The 18,772-nt window shown below is 46.8% G+C and overlaps 1 protein-coding gene across 1 annotated transcript; it reads right to left on the reverse strand.

Moving 5' to 3' along the window:
• Window positions 1-2,919: 2,919 nt before the first annotated feature.
• Window positions 2,920-8,588, reverse strand: Tmem247 (transmembrane protein 247). The gene is made up of 3 exons (XM_057783695.1): window positions 8,472-8,588; window positions 7,347-7,679; window positions 2,920-3,279 (listed from the first exon to the last, which is right to left on the reverse strand). The coding sequence occupies exons 1-3, from the start codon at window positions 8,586-8,588 to the stop codon at window positions 2,920-2,922; spliced, it is 810 nt and encodes a 269-aa protein (XP_057639678.1).
• Between the last annotated feature and the right edge of the window lie 10,184 nt (window positions 8,589-18,772).

The raw sequence follows: 18,772 nt of genomic DNA on the forward strand, positions 1-18,772 counted from the left end.
GGAGGGTAAACATACAGAGTTACATCTTCCTCAGCTCAGGTCCTAGACTCCTGGCACCAGACTTCAAACACTAGATCTGGGGCAGAGGACAAAAGAGAGTTTGTATCTGGAACCCAAAGTGTGCCATAATAATTTAGTGGCTTAAGAGAGTTTTTCTCTTAGGAAAAACAAAAGCATTTAGGTCCAGTGTTTCTAGGCAACAGGAGTGACAAGATAGCCTCAAGACACTGAGTTTTTACCCAGTGCCCACATCTGTCTGTGACAGGTGAATAGGCAGGCCTGCGATTCTTTGCTATCCTAATCTCCTTGCCTCAGATTTCATGCCAGAAACCCGGATCAAATAAGTGATCTTGAGAATTGACCCACAGCAAGCATCTCCATCACTGAAAGTTTAATGAGAAATGCCAGTTTTACCATTTGCAAGTTATAAGTGCCCATCACACACAGGCGTAAGTGGGGATGGATGCATTGAACAGGGTGGAAAAGGGCATGCTAATACGTCCTGACAGTGTGGTCCCAAGACGGTCTTCTCCGATTCATTGAGTGTCACTCACAGAACCCAGCCAGCCAGAACTTATTTCCACCCCTCTTAAGGCACAGCCCTGTGACAGGGAAGAGAGAGTGGGTAGAGACTCTCTGAGTGCTGCATCCATGCTCTCTCTCTTTGCCAGTTTATCTCCTCATGTGGCTCCCAGTGCCAGAGCTGGCCATCCTGCTGCTTGGGCTGCTGGGAGCTGAGCAGGTGACAGTTCCTGCTGGGGCCAGCAAGGGGGAATTAGTTGCTGTGTGTGTGTGTGTGGGAGGGGGTTAAGCTCCTCTTCTTTGTTGTATAGAGCTTGCAATTTTGCTTCTGGGCTCCACTGAGCCCTCTTCTGTTTACTTTGGAGACTGGTGAACAGCCCTGCTGCAGGAAATTATTTACCTTGATCTCTGTAAGTCAGCATGTTTGTATCTACTTTTTGAGAGTCTGTGCACCTCTGTGTGTGTGTATGCGCACGTGTGCATGTGTGTGTTATGTATTTGGTATTTTTAGTTCTTCCCATTTTCCCGTAAAGTAGCCACAATGACTTTCCTCCAGGTTCTTCTCTTTTTTGGGTCTGGGGGGTGTGTGGCTGTATTTTCCTGCCTATCTTACCAAGGGAAACTCTGGCTGCTTTAGAGTACCCTTTCCCACAGTTCTTAGAAACCTGTCCCAAGCTCCCTGGCGTGTGTGTGGCAGGTGTTAAGGCTGGAGCATAGCCCCAGTCCCTGGCATCCATCCCAGCCCCCTGGCCTGGGAGTATATTGGTCTGGACTCCAAATCCCAGGAGGGGTCAGGACCACTCCCACAGGGTATTTAAGTGGGCTCCCAGAGGAGAAACACGTGGTTACGGGTTTGCATGCGCTCCCCCCTTTCCTGTCTCCCCGCCATGTGCTCGGCCACCCGTATTTAATAAAACTGTGGGCATTTTAATTTGATTTGATTTGACCTAATTGGACTTCTTTGTGCCTGCAGAGTTGCCCCTTATTATTTTTTTCCTAACAGCAGGGTGGCAGCAGCATACCAATGTGTCTTCCTTTTAATCAGTTGTCTGAAGGCTCTGGTCAAACACAGAATGGCCCTTGACAGCATGTGCTGCCACGATGACATGTTTGCATAGCCGGCAGGGCCCCGGAGTCTTGGCTCCTATGAGGTCCCTGTAGCAACTGCAACAAATAACCGTGGGCTTGGTGGCTTAAAATAAAAGGGCTTTCTTCCTTTACAGTTCTGGAGTTCAGAAGTTTAAATTGCGTTGACAGGGCTATTTCTTTCTCTGGAGACCCTGGGGAGAATTCATATACTGAATGTTTCCAGCCTCTAGAAACTGCCCAGCTTTTTTTTAAAAAAAAATTATGTGCATTGGTGTTTTGCCTGCGTGAATGTCTGTGTGGGGTTGTTGAATCCCTAGGAACTGAGTTGCAGACAGTTGTGAGCTGCCACGTGGCTGCTGGAATTGAACCTGGGTCCTCTGGAAGAGCAGCCAGTGCTCCTAACCACTGCACTATTTCTCCAGCCTTCCCCCCATTCCTTGACTTGTGGCCTTGCATCACTCTGACCTTGAGGATGGCTCCCCATACCTGTTACAATATTGGGCCCACCTGGAAAATGCAGGCTCAGTTCCCATGCCAAGAGTCTTGGACGTGTCTCAGAATTTTAACTATGTGGGCAGGAATAAAGACATTCTAAGATAGACTAAGAGGCATGTGTGCTCCCCATTTTGGCCATGAGATTACCAAAACAATAGACGTCAAGAAATTGAAATTTCCCCAGAAGTCTCATACTGGGAGAAGAAAACTGAAGGCTGGAGCCACCACAGGAGAGCTTGCATCCTGGAAGGAGACTTCATATAGTTCTGCCATCTCCAGACCTTTCAGGGGAGACTGGCCAAGACAGCAATGGGCAGGGCCACACCCAGGCTGCTTACTTATGCACATCTCTGGCTCTACTTGAGTCTAAACTTTGTGTTAGAACCCCCAAGGTGGACCTCTTCATTCGTCCCTCTTTCTAATGTGGTCACATTGAATAAATCTCCATTTTCTGCATTTTATTACTGTCTACTTTGCCCGTAGAGGACAGGTGGTGAGCTTCAGTTTGTGAAGGCCTTTTGTGAGTTAAAGAAACATTCTCAACATTCTGGGGATTGTGAAGGCTGCCAGGACACAGGATCTGAACTAACAACCTTAGAAACAGTCTCTTTTGTGAGCCAAAGTATCATTCTCAAGATTCTGGGGGTTGGGACAAGGACATTTGTGTTGGGGGAGGAGCCCACTTTAACTTGACGATTTAAAGGGAAAAAAAATCAAACTGTATGAGCATGTGTGGATGCGGTGGTATCCAAGCCAGCATGGTCACTCATGTGACGATGATTCTAGAAAGGTTTTCGAGGCCGTCCTTGAACCTCAACCTTTTAACTTCCGAACTTCTCCCTTGGTCACAGTGAGAAGCAGGCTGAAGGCAGTGGCCTGGCCAGATGTCTTCACGCACAGGTGGCAGCAGCTGGCAGCTGTGCCATCAGACAGGTTACAATGGGCGGGGAGGAGTCCTGCCGGTGGTGGAAGATGCAAAGGCACTTGGAAGTAGGACCACAGGGTTTTAATCAAACACAGCAAGATGGCTGCGAGGCAGAACAGGTAGTGCTTGGAGAAGAGAAAGAAGACCATCTCCTTGGCAACGTAGATGATGTGGATGAAGATAAAGCAGTAGAGGAACATGGCGAACTGGTTCTGGGGGAGCAGGAGGTCCTGGAGGCCTCCCGAGAACTGTGAGGAAAGAAGACGGCATAGCTGGCCACACCAGCTATGTTTAGGCCAAGATGCCCTAAGCTAGTGAGAAATATTAGTTTAGATCAGCGTTACTGAATTTATTTATCCATCCATTCATCCTTGTCTCCCCTTTCCTTTCAACCACTTAGAAAAATAAAACTATGGAAGGCTCCATATTCAAGCTCCCCCCTCAAGATTTTGTAAATGAACCATAAATAAAACACTTTTTAAAAACTATTCCCAAGGGCCCAGGCCTTAGATACATCATTGCTGAAAACAGCTTCAGACCTGTCCAGACCCTGACAGTGACCTGAAGGAGGTCACTGAGTCATAACTCCCTTCCCAAAATCATGAGGAAGAAGGAGAAATGATAAAATAAATCCTAGTGAGGTCACTGTCACATAGACCGATCTCATTCATGTTGTTTCTTGAATTAACCTCATCTTTTCCTGACCGTGGACACCAAGCCAGTGCTGTCCTTCCTGTGCCCCATCTTGCCCAGCTGGGTTACCCATGTGAACAAGTTCTCTAGGACTCCAAGTTTCCCAGATCTGGACTCTGGTTCTTAGCAACATTCTTTAGCTATTGTCCCTAAAAGCCTAGTTTTCGGGACTCCAGTGGCACTCTGAAGGCACACCCTTGAGCTCAAATGAGCGTCTCAGACTCCCTGTGTCTTGGCACATGTCACATGGTTAGTATGTGGTCCTCCATCGTGAGATTTGCTCTCTCCTGGGGCAGGTGGCCAGAGTTCCAGGCTCCTTGAACCTGCAGAAGTTGGGTTTTCGGATGGGTCTGACTGTGAGTCAGTAACTAGACTCAGACCCTATTTTGTCATGGGTGTGTGAGGCAGAAGCCAATATAAATATTCTGGTCTGAGTTCAAGAATTTGCCATGGTTTCTGCTCCACAATACTTTTTAAGATGCCATATTTTAATAGCTAAATGGCAAAGGCCAAGATGCCCTAAACTAGTGAGAAATATTAGTTTAGATATATTCGGTATTACTGAATTTATTTATCCATCCATTCATCTTTGTCTTCCCTTTCCTTTCAACCACTTAGGAAAAGAAAGCTATGGAAGCATCCGTAATCAAGCCCCCCTCCCCAAGTTTTTGTAAATGAACCATAAGGAAAACACTTTTAAAAACTATTCCCAAGGGGCCAGGCCTTAGATACATCATGGCTGGAAACAGCTACAGAAGTGAGAAAGCAATGATATCAAGACATAAAACTAAAGGGATGGGAAATGACTCCAACTCTGCTGTCTCTAAGGTGAACAGCAAGGAAGGCAGGAGACCAGAGGAAGAAATTCAGTGTTCTCTAGGCAGGGTAGTGCTCTGTAGGCTGGGGCTCTGTGCCATGACCTCTGCCACACTCTGCAGCCTGCATTTGTTTAGCCTGAAATGAGGACGGAGGGAAGTTATGATGTGTGGGTGTCTGTGTGTGCATATATATGTGTGTGTGTTTATATGTAATGCTCATATATATGTATGTACACATGTAATATGCCGATACAGTGAACTCTGTCTTGTTTATATTATATGTATATATGTGTGTGTTTATACCATGTTCATATATGTGAGTTTATATATAAAATGTTTATATATAATTTACTGATAGTGAACTGTCTTGCTTATATTATATATATGAACACACACATATATACATATACATGTACATATACACATATATCACACCCGTTAAGCTTTTCAAGACACTGCCCATGGCCTATCTTTTAAGAAGTAGAGGACTTTTGGGCTGGAGAGATGGCTCAGAGGTTAAGAGCCTGGTTGCTCTTGCAGAGGTCCTGAGTTCAATTCCACAAGGTGGCTCACAACTATCTGTAGTGAGATCTGATGCCCTCTTCTAAATTAATAATTATATAAATCTTAAAAATAATAAAAGAACCAGAGGACTTTATGATAAGAATTTTCATGTCACTCAGCAAGGAGAGGCATTCTTCCAATTAAAAAGAGAGAAATAAGTAGGAGGGATGGGCCTACCACTGTGATCGCTGATTTTCCCTGTCACCTGGACAGGACCTGGAAGTGCCTAGTGCTGCGCCTGTAGACATGCCTGTGAGGTCTTCTAGGTTAGGCCTACTGAGATGGGACTTCCCACCCTACTGTGAGTAGGCTCCATCCCATGGGTTGGAGTTCTGGACTGAGTGAAAAGGTTTTCTGAGCCCCAGTCCTGACCTAAGCAGCGGGACCACCTCCTAGGGCTCCTTCCCTGAAGCTGTGAGCTCAAACCGACCCTTTCTTCAGCCCTGTTTGTCAGGGTGTCTGTCACAGTAACCAGACAAGAAACTCTCACAAATAACATGCCTGATTTAAATAGTTTCTGGTTCAAATTTATAACTATTTCATCCTTGGATGTTGAGAAAAATCTAAGAATGTACAAGAATTGGAAAATATCGAGTGTGTGTGAATTCCAGAGAAAGGCAAATGTTTTCCAGAAAGGAGAGAAAAATGTATTTCTGATGTCCCATTCAATCAGCTTGACTTGGCTCAGTAATATCATTCAAGGTACACTTAAGCAGGTGTCTTGTGAGCAAGAAAAAATAATTAGGAAGCCAGCATGTGTTCACTGAGAACAAGTCATGTCAAAGAAACCCTTTTTCTCTTGAAAGAATTGGTCAGTCGTTGGCCAATGTAACACCTTATTCTGGGAAGCCATTCGACACGGGACTCAGGGCAGCTTTCTTGGGCAAGCTGCAGAAATGGGAGCTGGGGAGAATGTACCAGCACAGTGTTGATTGATGGCACCCCAATAACCTTTGGTGGGGGATTTTGCAGTGGAATCCCTTTGGGTCAGCTCCTTCTCAACAGTGATAGCAATCACTTAGATGAGGACAAGCTTCTCAGAAGCGAGGGTGACTCAGAGCTAGGAAGCTTAGCTAATAAATCACATCCCAGTAAAACCGAGAAGTGGTGAGCGGAGCTGCCGCGTGCGGGTCAAGAAGGGAACTGTATGAGTTCATAAAAATGCTAGCAGCCAACCATTATTGAGCACTTTCCTAATGCACTTGTTCATTGCAAAGCGGCTTGTGTACGCCCGTTCACTTATGCTTTGCAATGACCCCATGAGATAGGTTTAACTTTAGTGTTGAGCAAGTTCAAGGGGGATTAGTAATGTGTTCAAGGTTAAGTGGTTAACTAAAGTGCTAGAGCCGGGGATTTTACCCAGAACCCATGACTTTAGAGAGCAGGAATCACCGCTTGGAAGTGGTGACATCATTCACCATGAAGTGTTTAGAATGGTCTGGTCACAGCGATAAGTACCTCACATGACACTTCATCTCATCTTGTCCTTTGAAACAAGGATTCACATAGCCCAGGCTAGCCTCAAACTTATGTCACCTTGAACTGATCATTCTGCCTCACTTCCAGAGTGCTGGGATCCTGGAGGCCCCACAGGTGGTTTATTTGGTGCTGGAGCGGAACTCAGGGGGCTTCAGGCATGCAGGCCAAGCGCTCTACCTGCTAAGCTAGATCCCCATGACTCAGATGAGCACTCGTGTCCCCATTTAGGGCTAGAACGGGCTGAGTAGGGGTTGAATACACATTTCTCGTGAAAACAACATTGCATTAGTGGTTATCAGGCAGAGTGTTCAACAGAGAAAGCTCAGACCTGAAAGGGAGGTGATGGCTTGTTGGCATCCAGTGGTCAGATGACGAGGGCTGCTGGGTCTAACTACTGCATCTTGAGAGAAAGACAAGTGGTAGAAGACCCGTCGTAGTGTGAGTATCGGACACAGACTGTTAAAAGCGGTGCTGGGTAGAGGATGCGGTTTCAGGGTGTCTCCTGCTCTCAGCTCTCTTTGGAGACTTGAATCTCCTTTAACATGGAAGCCCTAACAGAGTTAATCACATGGGACATGATCTCAGACCACCCTGCAAACTGACTCAAGACACCAGGGGCTGGAGGCAGCTACGAGGATGCTCACCACCTCTCAGCCAGACCTGGGGCTGGCAGGCAAGGCGCATAGCCAAACAGATACAGTGAGGTCTGTCTTGCCAGGGTCCACGGGGATGGCCCTTGGCCCTTAGCACTACTCTGCTACCTGGCGAGGCAAAGCCTGCTGCTGCTGCTGCTGCTGCAGCTGCTCCATCACCTCCTCGTGGTGCCTCTGCCGCTCATTCTCCTGGTGCAGATACTTCAGGCGTGTCAGCTCAAACTCCATGCGCACCTTCTCCAGTTCCATCGCATTGTGGTGTTCTGTCTCCAGGGGCGGGGGCAGCTCCATGGGTTCCTGTCCAGGTCCGTCGCCAGCCTGACCCTTGGTGGTATGGCCAGACTTTGGGGACAGTGACTTAGGGGTCCCTGGGCAATCTCTGTCTTCACAGGTTTCATTCTCTTCCAGGATGGGCAGTTCTAACTTTAGGGATTCCGCATCCTAGGATGGGGAAGAAGGGGTGGGATGATGGTGGAGTCAGTGTGGGGCTCCCTAAAACAACATCCTCAGCTCTAAGCCTCAGTTAGCCTGGGGTGTGTTACAAAGAGTATCTAGGCTAGGGAATGGTGGTGCACACCTTTAATCCCACCCAGCTCTTGGGAGGCAGAGGCAGGCAGATCTCTCTGAGTTCAAGGCCAGCCTGGTCTTCAGAGTGAGTTCCAGGACAGCCAGGGCTGTTACACAAAGCACAAAGAAATCCTGTCTTGGAAAACAAAGCAAAACAAAAACCCTAAAGACAAAGAGTGTGCAGTTAGAGATTCAAGAACAGAAAGCAAACTGCCACGAAGGCATGGTCCCTAAAGTTGTAACTGAAGGCATTGATAGGTGAAGTGGGCATCTGCTTCGGTAGCAGTTCTTATCACCAGGGAGGTCTCTTTCATATTTCCCACATTTTACCTTACTGTTAGGCAACGGGCCTTTCAGGGACTCCAGAGTGGAAGAATCCTAGGGTCTGTGTTGAGAGAACCAGTCAACACATGTATATGTCTCTGCACATACAGAGAAGGAAGGGTCTCAAATAGAGAGATAAGACCGTTTCATGGAACATTACAATCCCACAAAGGGTTGCTGGTTCCTGGAGGCAACTGGGTACCAGCTATGGGGATGGGACCCAGTCCTACTCTTCTTGGCATCTGAATCTCATAGTAATGCCTTAGACTGTAAAGCTTAGAGTGCCCACCCCGCCCCCACCCCATGGAATGTCTAGGGCTATCAAGGGAGGCATCCTCTTACCAAAGAGGCCTTTGACTTTCCTTCGGGCATGTTGTCACCAGGTGCCACCTTGGACAGGGTGGGGCAACTTTCTCCTGCCCCGCGTGCTCCCATCATCTCTCTGTCCTCTGTTGCCATCCAGATAACCACAGTGCTGCCAACTAGGGCCAGAGGACATATTTTGAGACAGTAACATTTGGCTTCACCAAGTTCTGGTGACCATCATAATCCCTTATCCTCATAATAGCCACATTCTACCAGTTGCTAGGGCACTTTTGGTTAGAGGCTGTCATGCTATTGAGGAGCCATTGGTAAGAATGGCAGGTTGGGGGCAGCAAGGTAGTTCAGCCAGTGGAGTTGCCTGCTAGCAAGATCCAATAACCTGAATTTGATCCCTGAGATCCACGTGGTTGAAGAGAGAGAGAGAGAGAGAGAGAGAGAGAGAGAGAGAGAGAGAGAGAAAGAAAGAGAGAGAGAGAGAGAGAGAGAAAGAAAGAACTGACTCCCTATGTGTTTCCTATGGAATATGTGTATACCATATAACCCCAAATAAATATACGTAATAAAAAATTAAAAGACAAAACTCAGTGAAGATTGGGCCTTTCTTAGCTCAGGGCTGCTTTGAAAACTGGAATGTCAGTTGTTGGTGCTAGAAGCCTATTGTATGAATTCCAATCCCTTAGGTTTGCCCTTTAAATACAGATTATATTGGGATAGATCGGTTTTCCCCTCCCCGAGTTCTATGCTGAATGCTCCTCAGGACCTCAGAGTGTGACTTTATTTGGAGATGGGAACTTCATAGAAATGATGTCATTGCAATGGATCCTAATCCAGTGTGACTAATGTCTTTAGAAGATAAGCGCACCGATAAGTATGGAGGGAAAACGATGCAGGCACAGCACAAGAGGGGAGCCTTGTGTTGGGTTCCCCAGAGAAACAGGACCAGTACGAGACATGGGAAAAGGAACATGAGAATTAGCTCACATAATTATAAAGGTTGAAAAAGTCCTTAGTCTCCTGTCTGGAAACTGAAGACCCACAAAGACTGGTGTTGTAAAAGGAGCAGTGGGCTGTGTTCCCGGTGCCCAGCCACCTGGCTAGTTTACACTTGAAATAATTACGCAGAAATTGTATTAATTAAATTGCTGCCTGGCCCATTATTTCTAGCCTCTTATTGGCTAACTCTCACATCTTGATTCAACCCATTTCTAATAATCTGTATCGTCACTTGACTATAGCTTACTGGCGTGAGTCTAACCAACGTCCGTCTTGGGTAGGAGAAGCATGGCATCTGCCTGACCCTGCTGTCTTTCTCCCAGCATTCTGTTCGGTCTACTCCACCTATCTAAATTCTGCCCTATCAAAAAGCCAAGGCAGTTTCTTTATTTGACCAATGAAAGCAACACATAGAAAGAAGATTCTCCTACACCAGGCTGGTACTGCCAGCTGTTACTGCTAGGCTGAGTCCAAAGACCTGGTGCCCTAGTGCAAGGGCAGAAGACCTAGGATGCCTCAATACAACCAGCCACCTTTCACCTTCCATTTCATTTCATTGAAGACTCGGTGCATTGGATGAGGCCCACTCCCACTGGGGGTGGCAGTCTGCTTTTCTTATTCCATTTCCTTAAAGGCTGGTATCTTCTATAAATGCCCTCAAAAGGCTGGTGTCTTCTATAAATGCCCTCAAAGATATGCTAGTAAATAACGCCTAACGCAATACTAGGCACCTGGGGCCTGATCAAGTAGACATGTAAAATTAACAGTTATAGGCTTGGATCAGAGCCTTCTGTCCTAGTGATTTTGGAAAAACTGAGCCTGCCGATGCTTTGATCCCAATGTCTAGCTTCTGGAACACCAAGAGTGTAAATATAGTCGACTGAGCCACCCCACCCATGGGACCCTACTGTAGAATCACTAGAAAATGAATGCAACTTGAGCTATACATTCCAATGAATACCATGGGTAGTGGAGGAGGAGGTGAAGATTCTGGAAGGCTGGGAAATATACTTTGTCGTCTTTGGTTTTATTAAAACTTTAACAAAACACTTTCATTTATTTATTTTTTTTTTGCTTTTATGAAAGATAGTTTTATTATTCTTTTTTTTATTTTTTATTCTTTTTTAATTAAAATTTCCACCTGCTCCCCGTTTCCCATTTCCCTCCCCTCCTCCCAAATATTGCCCCCTCCCCCCACTCCCCTCCCCCTATCCCCACTCCTCTTCTCCTCCCCCCACACCATTGCCCCTCCCTCTCGATACTGAAGAGCAGTCCAAATTCTCTGCCCTGCGGGAAGACGAAGGTCTTCTATCTATGTCCAGGAAGGTGAGCGTCTAAACAGGCTAAGCTCCCACAAAGCCAGTTCATGTATTAGGATCGAAACCTAGTGCCATTGTCCTTGGCTTCTCATCTGCCTTCATTGTCCGCCATGCTCAGAGAGTCCAGTTTCAACCCATGCTTATTCAGTCCCAGACCCGCTGGCCTTGGTGGGCTCCCAATAAATCAGTTCCACTGTCACAGTGGGTGGGTGCATCCCTCGTGGTCCTGATTTCCTTGCTCATGTTCTCCCTCCTTCTGCTCCTCATTTGGACCTTAAGAGCTCAGACCGTTGCTCCAAATTGAGACTCTGTCTCTACCTCGATCCATCGCCAGATGAAGGTTCTAAGGTGATATGCAAGATATTCATCAGTATAGGATAGGGTCATTTCAGGTTCCCTCTCCTTAGTTGCCCAAGGTACCAGCTGGGAACATATTCCTGGACACCTGCGAACCCCTCAAGAGTCAAGTCTCTTGCCAACCCTAAGATGGCTCCCTTAGATAGGATATATACTTCGCTGCTCCCGTATCCACCCTTCCTATATCCCAACCATCCCAATCCCCCGAGCTCCTCCCATCCTCCCCTTCTCATGTTTCTCATCCCATTTCCCCTTTGCCCCATGCCACCTCACCCGCAAGTTCCCAGTTTTTGCCCTGCAATCTTGTCTACTTCCCCTCTCCATGCGGATGACTATATGATTTTCTTTGGGTTCACTTTCTTATTTAACTTCTCTAGGATCACAAATTATATGCTTAATGTCTTTTATTTATGGCTAGAAACCGATTATGAGTGAGTACATCCCATGTTCCTCTTTTTGGGTCTGGGATACCTCACTCAGGATAGTGTTTTCTATTTCCATCCATTTGCACGCAAAATTCGAGAAGTCATTGTTTTTTACTGCTGAGTAGTACTCTAATATGTATATATTCCACATTTTCTTCATCCATTCCTCCATTGAAGGGCATCTAGGTTGTTTCCAGGTTTTGGCTATTACAAACAATGCTGCTATGAACATAGTTGAACAGATACTTTTGTCATTTGATGGGGTATCTCTTGGGTATATTCCCAATAGTGGTATTACTGGATCTTGGGGTAGGTTGATCCCAAATTTCCTGAGAAATCGCCACACTGATTTCCAAAGTGGTTGCACAAGTTTGCATTCCCACCAGCAATGAATGAGTGTGCCTCTTTCTCCACAACCTCGCCAGCAAAGGCTATCATTGGTGTTTTTGATTTTAGCCATTCTGACAGGTGTAAGATGGTATCTCAAAGTTGAACAAAACACTTTCAGTAGGCAGAGTCAGGGTCACATTACAGGAGAAAGTGCTACATTCCAACTCTAGCTTTGTTTGCATGGCCAGAGGGGTGGCAGTTGGTAATAATGTATCTGGGGTTCAGTGTCCTCATTTATGAATGGGGAAAAGTGACAAAGCTGCCTGTATAGCACAACACTAATAGGAAAATGGGGTGGCGCATTCCACAAGGGACTAAGCGGATGACTGCCACCATGATTATTGATGATGATGATGATGGTGGTGGTGGTGATAAGTGCTTTTTTATGGAGTGAAATAAGAGAATAAAATTTACCGTTTTGGAGCTGGAGAGGTGGCTCAGCGGTTAAGGTTGCCTTCTGCTTATGCAGAGGACCTGAGTTTCATGCCCTGCACTCATGTTGGGCAGCACACAATTGCCTGTAACTCTAGCTCCAGAGGATCTGATGCCCCGTTCCTGCCTTCATGGCATCACACAGACCCAGCAGCAAGGCTTGGGATGACCTGGCCTTGTAGGGATAGTGATGGGTTCAAGGCAGTCCTGAGACCCTTGCTTGTGTTTCACTGTCTCTACGACTTGGCTGATTCGGGGGCGGGTCTCTGCTCCTGTGTGGTCTTCTTACTCCCGCCTTGCCCCATTTTAAAACTGTTTCACAGTTAGGATGTGCAGGTTTCTGCTCCTTCCTGATTCATCTTATTAATGACATCAACTGCTAGTGGTCCGTCATGGTCCTGACCATATGGCCACTCTCTCTGCCTTCTTGTTTGTCCTAAGTCACTTGTGATTTGCCTAGTAAATTGTTCCAAGGGTGAGACTCAGAGTAACCTGGATATGGTTACAGATGCAGGGCCTTTCACTGTAGTTGCTGGACAGCCTCACAGAAGGTGCCCGGCCCAGTTCCATCTGTGGTGTGGGGAAACCGAAGGATGCAAAGCGTATGGCAGCCTTAGGTTGCCAAGCAGCAGGAGCTGCAGGTGGACAGCTGCTCTTTCAAGGGGAGGGGCAAGCAGTACACTGGAAATGGAGGGCACATCACAAAACATGCATCAATTACAGGTTTGGCAAAGACTTCTATGTGTGAGGACAGTGCTCCTGAGCTTTCGTGCACATTTGATTCTCAGGATGCCCCCCTGTGAGGCAGTGCAGGGCAGGTGCAGTTACCATGGCCTAATATGCAGGGAAGCTGGGCATGAAGAGCAGTGAGGGGTGTGAGCCTGGGCTGGAATGCAGACCTTCCTTTCTCTGCCCTGTGTTTCAATACAAGACCATAAAGGTGATCTTTGGGGGTTTCAGCTCGAAGACACCAGATGTTTTTTTTGCATTGTAAAAAGAAAAAAAAAAAAGCTGGTGTATCGTAGAGAATTTTTACAAGCGTATTTGTAACAGCAAGACTGGGAGCCACTTAAATGTCATCAGAAGGAGCTGATTAACCACTCTCGCAGGGGTGTCCAAACTGCTAACTGGGGGAGTAGCGCAGGCCTGGAATCTTAGCAGTATGGAGGCCAAGGCAAGACGACTGAGAATTCAGCACCAGCCTGGCTTACATGAAATGCCATCTCAATAAAACAAACAACACAGATATTTTAAAGAACAATATGAAAAAAAAAGATGGTAACTTCATTTACACCAGTATCTTGTCCTCAGAGAGAGATGATTTAGAAAAGCAAAACAGCAGCCCTATACGCACTAAAATGTGAAAATACATTGAGCTCCCTATACCTGTCGAGAACATGTCTGAAAAGACACCAGAGGAACCTCTTCCCAATGGCTGTTCTGAGGTGAGAGAGCTGAGGAACCAGGCTTATTTTCTTGTTAACTATGTCATTTGTATTCTGACTTTTAAAAATGTGCATGTATTATATTTTAATTAAAATTTCAAAGTGTGCCCAGAGGAGCGAGATCTGCTCAGCGCAGGCGAAGAGGTCAGGATGAGTGAGTGACGTGAAGAACAGGGAGCCTTAGAAGCACTTTGTCCTATGGGACCTGCACACCCCTCAACCTCATCTAGTCTGCTCTTCAGTCAGAGATGACATCGCACTGTTGAAGCAGCCCCTCCCCTTCCTGGCTCCGCAGTTCTGGACTTGGCAACATTGAGACACTGTCCTTAGGTTGCTGTAGTGGTTTAGAGGGTTAGAATAGTAATCATAACAGTAGCTTGTGGCTGTTGGGCACTAACTATATACCAGACACTGAAATGTTTTCCATGGTGTATTGTACGTAAGTTTCAGAACAGCCTGTAAGTTAGGACTATTGCTATTTCTCTAGATGTAGAAACAGCATTACGGGGGAGGCTAAGCAACCTGGCCACAGCTACACAGCTAGGAAGAAACCAGGACTTCACCACGAATGTCCCTGTCTTAAATCTCTTCCGATTAGAAATACTTGGAGTGATTTCTGTTTTCTTTTTTTTTTTTTTTTTTTTTGGTTTTTCGAGACAGGGTTTCTCTGTGGTTTTGGAGCCTATCCTGGAACTAGCTCTTGTAGACCAAGCTGGTCTCGAACTCACAGAGATCCGCCTGCCTCTGCCTCCCAAGTGCTGGGATTAAAGGCGTGCGCCACCACCGCCGGCCCAAATATGGTTTATAAATGTTCTTTTACATTTAAAGGGGGATATGATATAGATATAAATAATTTACATTGGTATAGATTTTAAGGTCAATTTTGTTATATATATATACATATTTCTGATCTTGATTAAAGTATTATGATTATGTAGTTCATTTAAAAATATAATGTATATAGGTTGTTAATGGATAATCATCGATAATTGTCAAGCTTTTAGTCATGTTAGTTAAAAGATTTCTGTTTTCTTAATCCAACCCTGCTGGATACAAGAATGCTCAGGAGAGGAAGTGACTAAAGATGGTCTGAGAATATGTGGAAATACGCCCGGAAGTAGAGAAAGACGCCCGGAAGTGGAGGAAGACGCACGGAAGTGGAGAAAGATGCACGGAATTGGAGTAAGACGCACGGAAGTGGAGAAAGACGCACGGAATTGGAGGAAGATGCACAGAAGTGGAGGAAGACGCACGGAAGTGGAGGAAGACGCACGGAAGTGGAGAAAGATGCACGGAATTGGAGGAAGACGCACAGAAGTGGAGGAAGACGCACGGAAGTGGAGAAAGATGCACGGAATTGGAGGAAGACGCACAGAAGTGGAGGAAGACGCACGGAAGTGGAGGAAGACGCACGGAAGTGGAGAAAGATGCACGGAATTGGAGGAAGATGCACGGAAGTGGAGGAAGACGCACGGAAGTGGAGGAAGACGCACGGAAGTGGAGAAAGATGCACGGAATTGGAGGAAGACGCACAGAAGTGGAGGAAGACGCACGGAAGTGGAGGAAGACGCACGGAAGTGGAGAAAGATGCACGGAATTGGAGGAAAACGCACAGAAGTGGAGAAAGATGCACGGAATTGGAGGAAGATGCACGGAAGTGGAGAAAGATGCACGGAATTGGAGGAAGACGCACGGAAGTGGAGGAAGACCCACGGAAGTGGAGAAAGATGCACGGAATTGGAGGAAGACGCACAGAAGTGGAGGAAGACGCACGGAAGTGGAGGAAGACGCACGGAAGTGGAGGAAGACGCACGGAAGTGGAGGAAGACGCACGGAAGTGGAGAAAGACGCACGGAATTGGAGGAAGACGCACGGAAGTGGAGAAAGATGCACGGAAGTGGAGGAAGGCAAGGGTCAGTCGGCAGCATACCGGAGTCCCATAGACTGTGTGGGAGTGTTCTCACCACTGTAAGCAGCTAGGAGACAGGAACACACAGTGATTCCAGCAGTGAGGGAAGGAGATACAAAGGATTAGTAGTTACAACAGGTTGAGAAATACAAAAAACAAAGAAGGTAGGGTCTGGAGAGATGGCACAGTGATTAAGAACACTGATGTTCTTTTTTGTTTTGTTTGGTTTCGTTTTCCTAGACAAGGTTTCTCCATACAGCAGTCCTGGCTGCCTGAAACTCACTCTGTAGACTAGGCTGGCTTCAAACTCACAGAGATCCGCCTGCCTCTGCCTCCTGAGTGCTGGGATTAAAGGCGTGTGCCACCACCACCTACTGGAGCACTTGCTGTTCTTACTGAGGACCCAGGTTTGGTTTCTAACGCCTACACAGAGGCTCATAACCTATTAATTGGAGGCAACTCCAATTGCAGAGATGCCGACATCCTCTTCTGGCCTTCCTGGCACCAGGCACACATACACAAGGTACATATACATACATGCAGACACTCAAGCATACATTTTTTTTTTTTTAAAAACTTTACATTTCAGAAAAGTGAGGTTAGGGACATGGCCAGGACATGATGATGGGAAGTTGCTTGATGTACACGCATGAAAATTGGAGTTCAAGTCCCCAGCATCTGCACAAAAGCTAGGTGTGGTGGTGCATGCCTGTAATTCCAGCCTGGGCAGGTGGAGAGAGGCGGATCTCTGTATCTCACAGCCGGTCTAGCTGAATCCATGAGTTCTAGGTTGAGGAAGATTTCCCGTCACACAGAGTAAGGTGGAGAGTGATTGAGAAAGACCTCAACCTCTGGTTTCTATACAAATTACATGGACCTGCATGCATGTATACACCACACAGACACCACACAAGACACCCATACCACCCACACCTACTCACGCCACACACATATCATACATATGCACACTCAAACTACACAGCACATAGCATATACACACACAAAACACATATACCACACACAACCACACTCACACACTTTACACATAGCCACACTTACCCCTCCCCCACATGCACTACAGAGAAAGAGAGGCTGTGAGAGCCTCCTAGAGGCTGAGCTTCAAACTTTGCAGGAGAGGGTGTGGCCGAGTCACTGAGGTTAGGGTCAAAGGGGGTCAAAATTGCAAGATTGCCAACAAAACTCATGGGAAAGTCGCTCCAGGAGATGGTGAACTTGCCAGGAAGTCACTGCAGAAAAATCTCAGCTGGGGGCCTAGCCCTCTGCTGCTGAAACTCTAGAGTGGCACAGTGGCCAAAGGGTTTGGCACTGGGGTTAAACACTGTAGCACTTCTTAAGAAAGGTACCCTGGAATCAGAAAACAGAGTCACTGGTCCAGTGATGGCTCAGCTTCGCCCTCTGCAGACACAGATTAGAATCACATGCAACAGACACAATACAGGGATTGTTCACTCAGATCCCAAGAGGGGCAATGAAGGACAAGTCAGTGGAACACCTGCCTCACTGCCTTGCCTTCAAGAAGTCACCAAAAACCTTCCACGGCCCTGACCCTGGTAGAGTAATAGCAAGGATCATCACATGCAATTCTCTCTGTGGAGTATGAAGCCACACTAGAGAGAGGAGGCACCTCTTGGCTTCGTGCTCCCTAAACACACATATATGGCCCGTGTCCCTGCCCGTACTGTCAGACATTGCTCAGCCCAGAAAGCTCTCCTGGGGTTGTCTCTGGCTGCTCCCAATAAAATGATCTTTTCACTTTTCTAGCTGGATAAGATACTGCTGTGGACACAGCCTTGTTCATAGCAAGTGTCAGTAAAGGAGCTGTTCAGCTAGTGGCCCAGATAGAATACTGAGTGGTAAATGTGACATGGGCAGGCAGACCAAAGGGTCATGAAGCCATACCCCCACCTTGGGTCTGGACACCCCAAGGAGAACCAGAGGTCCTGCTTCGTAAGCCACTTTCTTCCTTCCGCCCCTCTGGGGCAACAGTGATAGGTATGTGGTTTTTGCTATTTAAAGAAATTTTATTTTGCTTGTATGGTGTGTGAACGTATACATGTTTGTATATGTGTGTAGAGACCAGAGGTGAATGAAGAGAGAGAGAGAGAGAGAGAGAGAGAGAGAGAGACAGGGTCTCTCACTGAATCTAGAGCTTACCAATTCAGTAATTCTAGCTGGCCAGCGAGTCCCAGACATCCTCCTATACTCATTTTCTCAATACTGTGATTATGGGCACAAGTTACCTGGCTTGCTTTTTACATGCGTGTTGGGGAGATTCACACTCAGGGCCTTATGCTTGCCTAACAACCACTTTATTGAATGAATCATCTTCCCAGCCCTACTTATATATGCTTTGGAGAGAGGGCATCCCCACATGATTGAAGCTAGCCTCGAATGTATGGTTTTCTTGCCTCATCTTCTCGAGTGCTGGAACTAACGTCCAGCTCTTTACAGGAACTTTGCATGATTTAACAAAGCTATTTCATCCAATGCATGCTTATAGGACCTTAGTTACTTTTTTATATATTGGGTTTATGACAGCAGAGCCCATTTATGGGGACCCCAGAAAAACCCGAGGGAAGGAGTCCTGTGCTTTAGCCAGCTTGGTGCTTCCAAAGGATGGAGAAAGGATCCCTCGGAGAGAAATGTTAAAGAAAGAGCCTGTGCCAGGATCCCGGATCTCAGCACTTAGGTGGAAGGACCTGGATTCCTTCCAACCTGAGTGCACAGTGTCCCCATTACTTGCTTGTGGTCAGAGGACAGGCCTATCAAACACAGTGGGTGTCGCTGTGCCCAGTACAGCTTGCCACCAGCCAGGCCATGAGCGTGGCAGGTGGGTCACTGAGCACCCTGGGACTGCGTGGGCATTGAAGCCGATGTTGTTTCTTGTGGCCTCTGCTGTTTCTAACTTGTCACATGCGAGCCCGATTGCAATGGTGGGCCCAACTCTTCACTGGCCTTTCAGAACGAGTTTTCTTGGGTCCAGGGGCCGATCTAGATAAGCTTAACAATGAGGGGAATCTTTCCTTAA

Source organism: Chionomys nivalis, chromosome 1 (assembly GCF_950005125.1).
Source record: "Chionomys nivalis chromosome 1, mChiNiv1.1, whole genome shotgun sequence".
NCBI lineage: Eukaryota > Metazoa > Chordata > Mammalia > Rodentia > Cricetidae > Chionomys > Chionomys nivalis.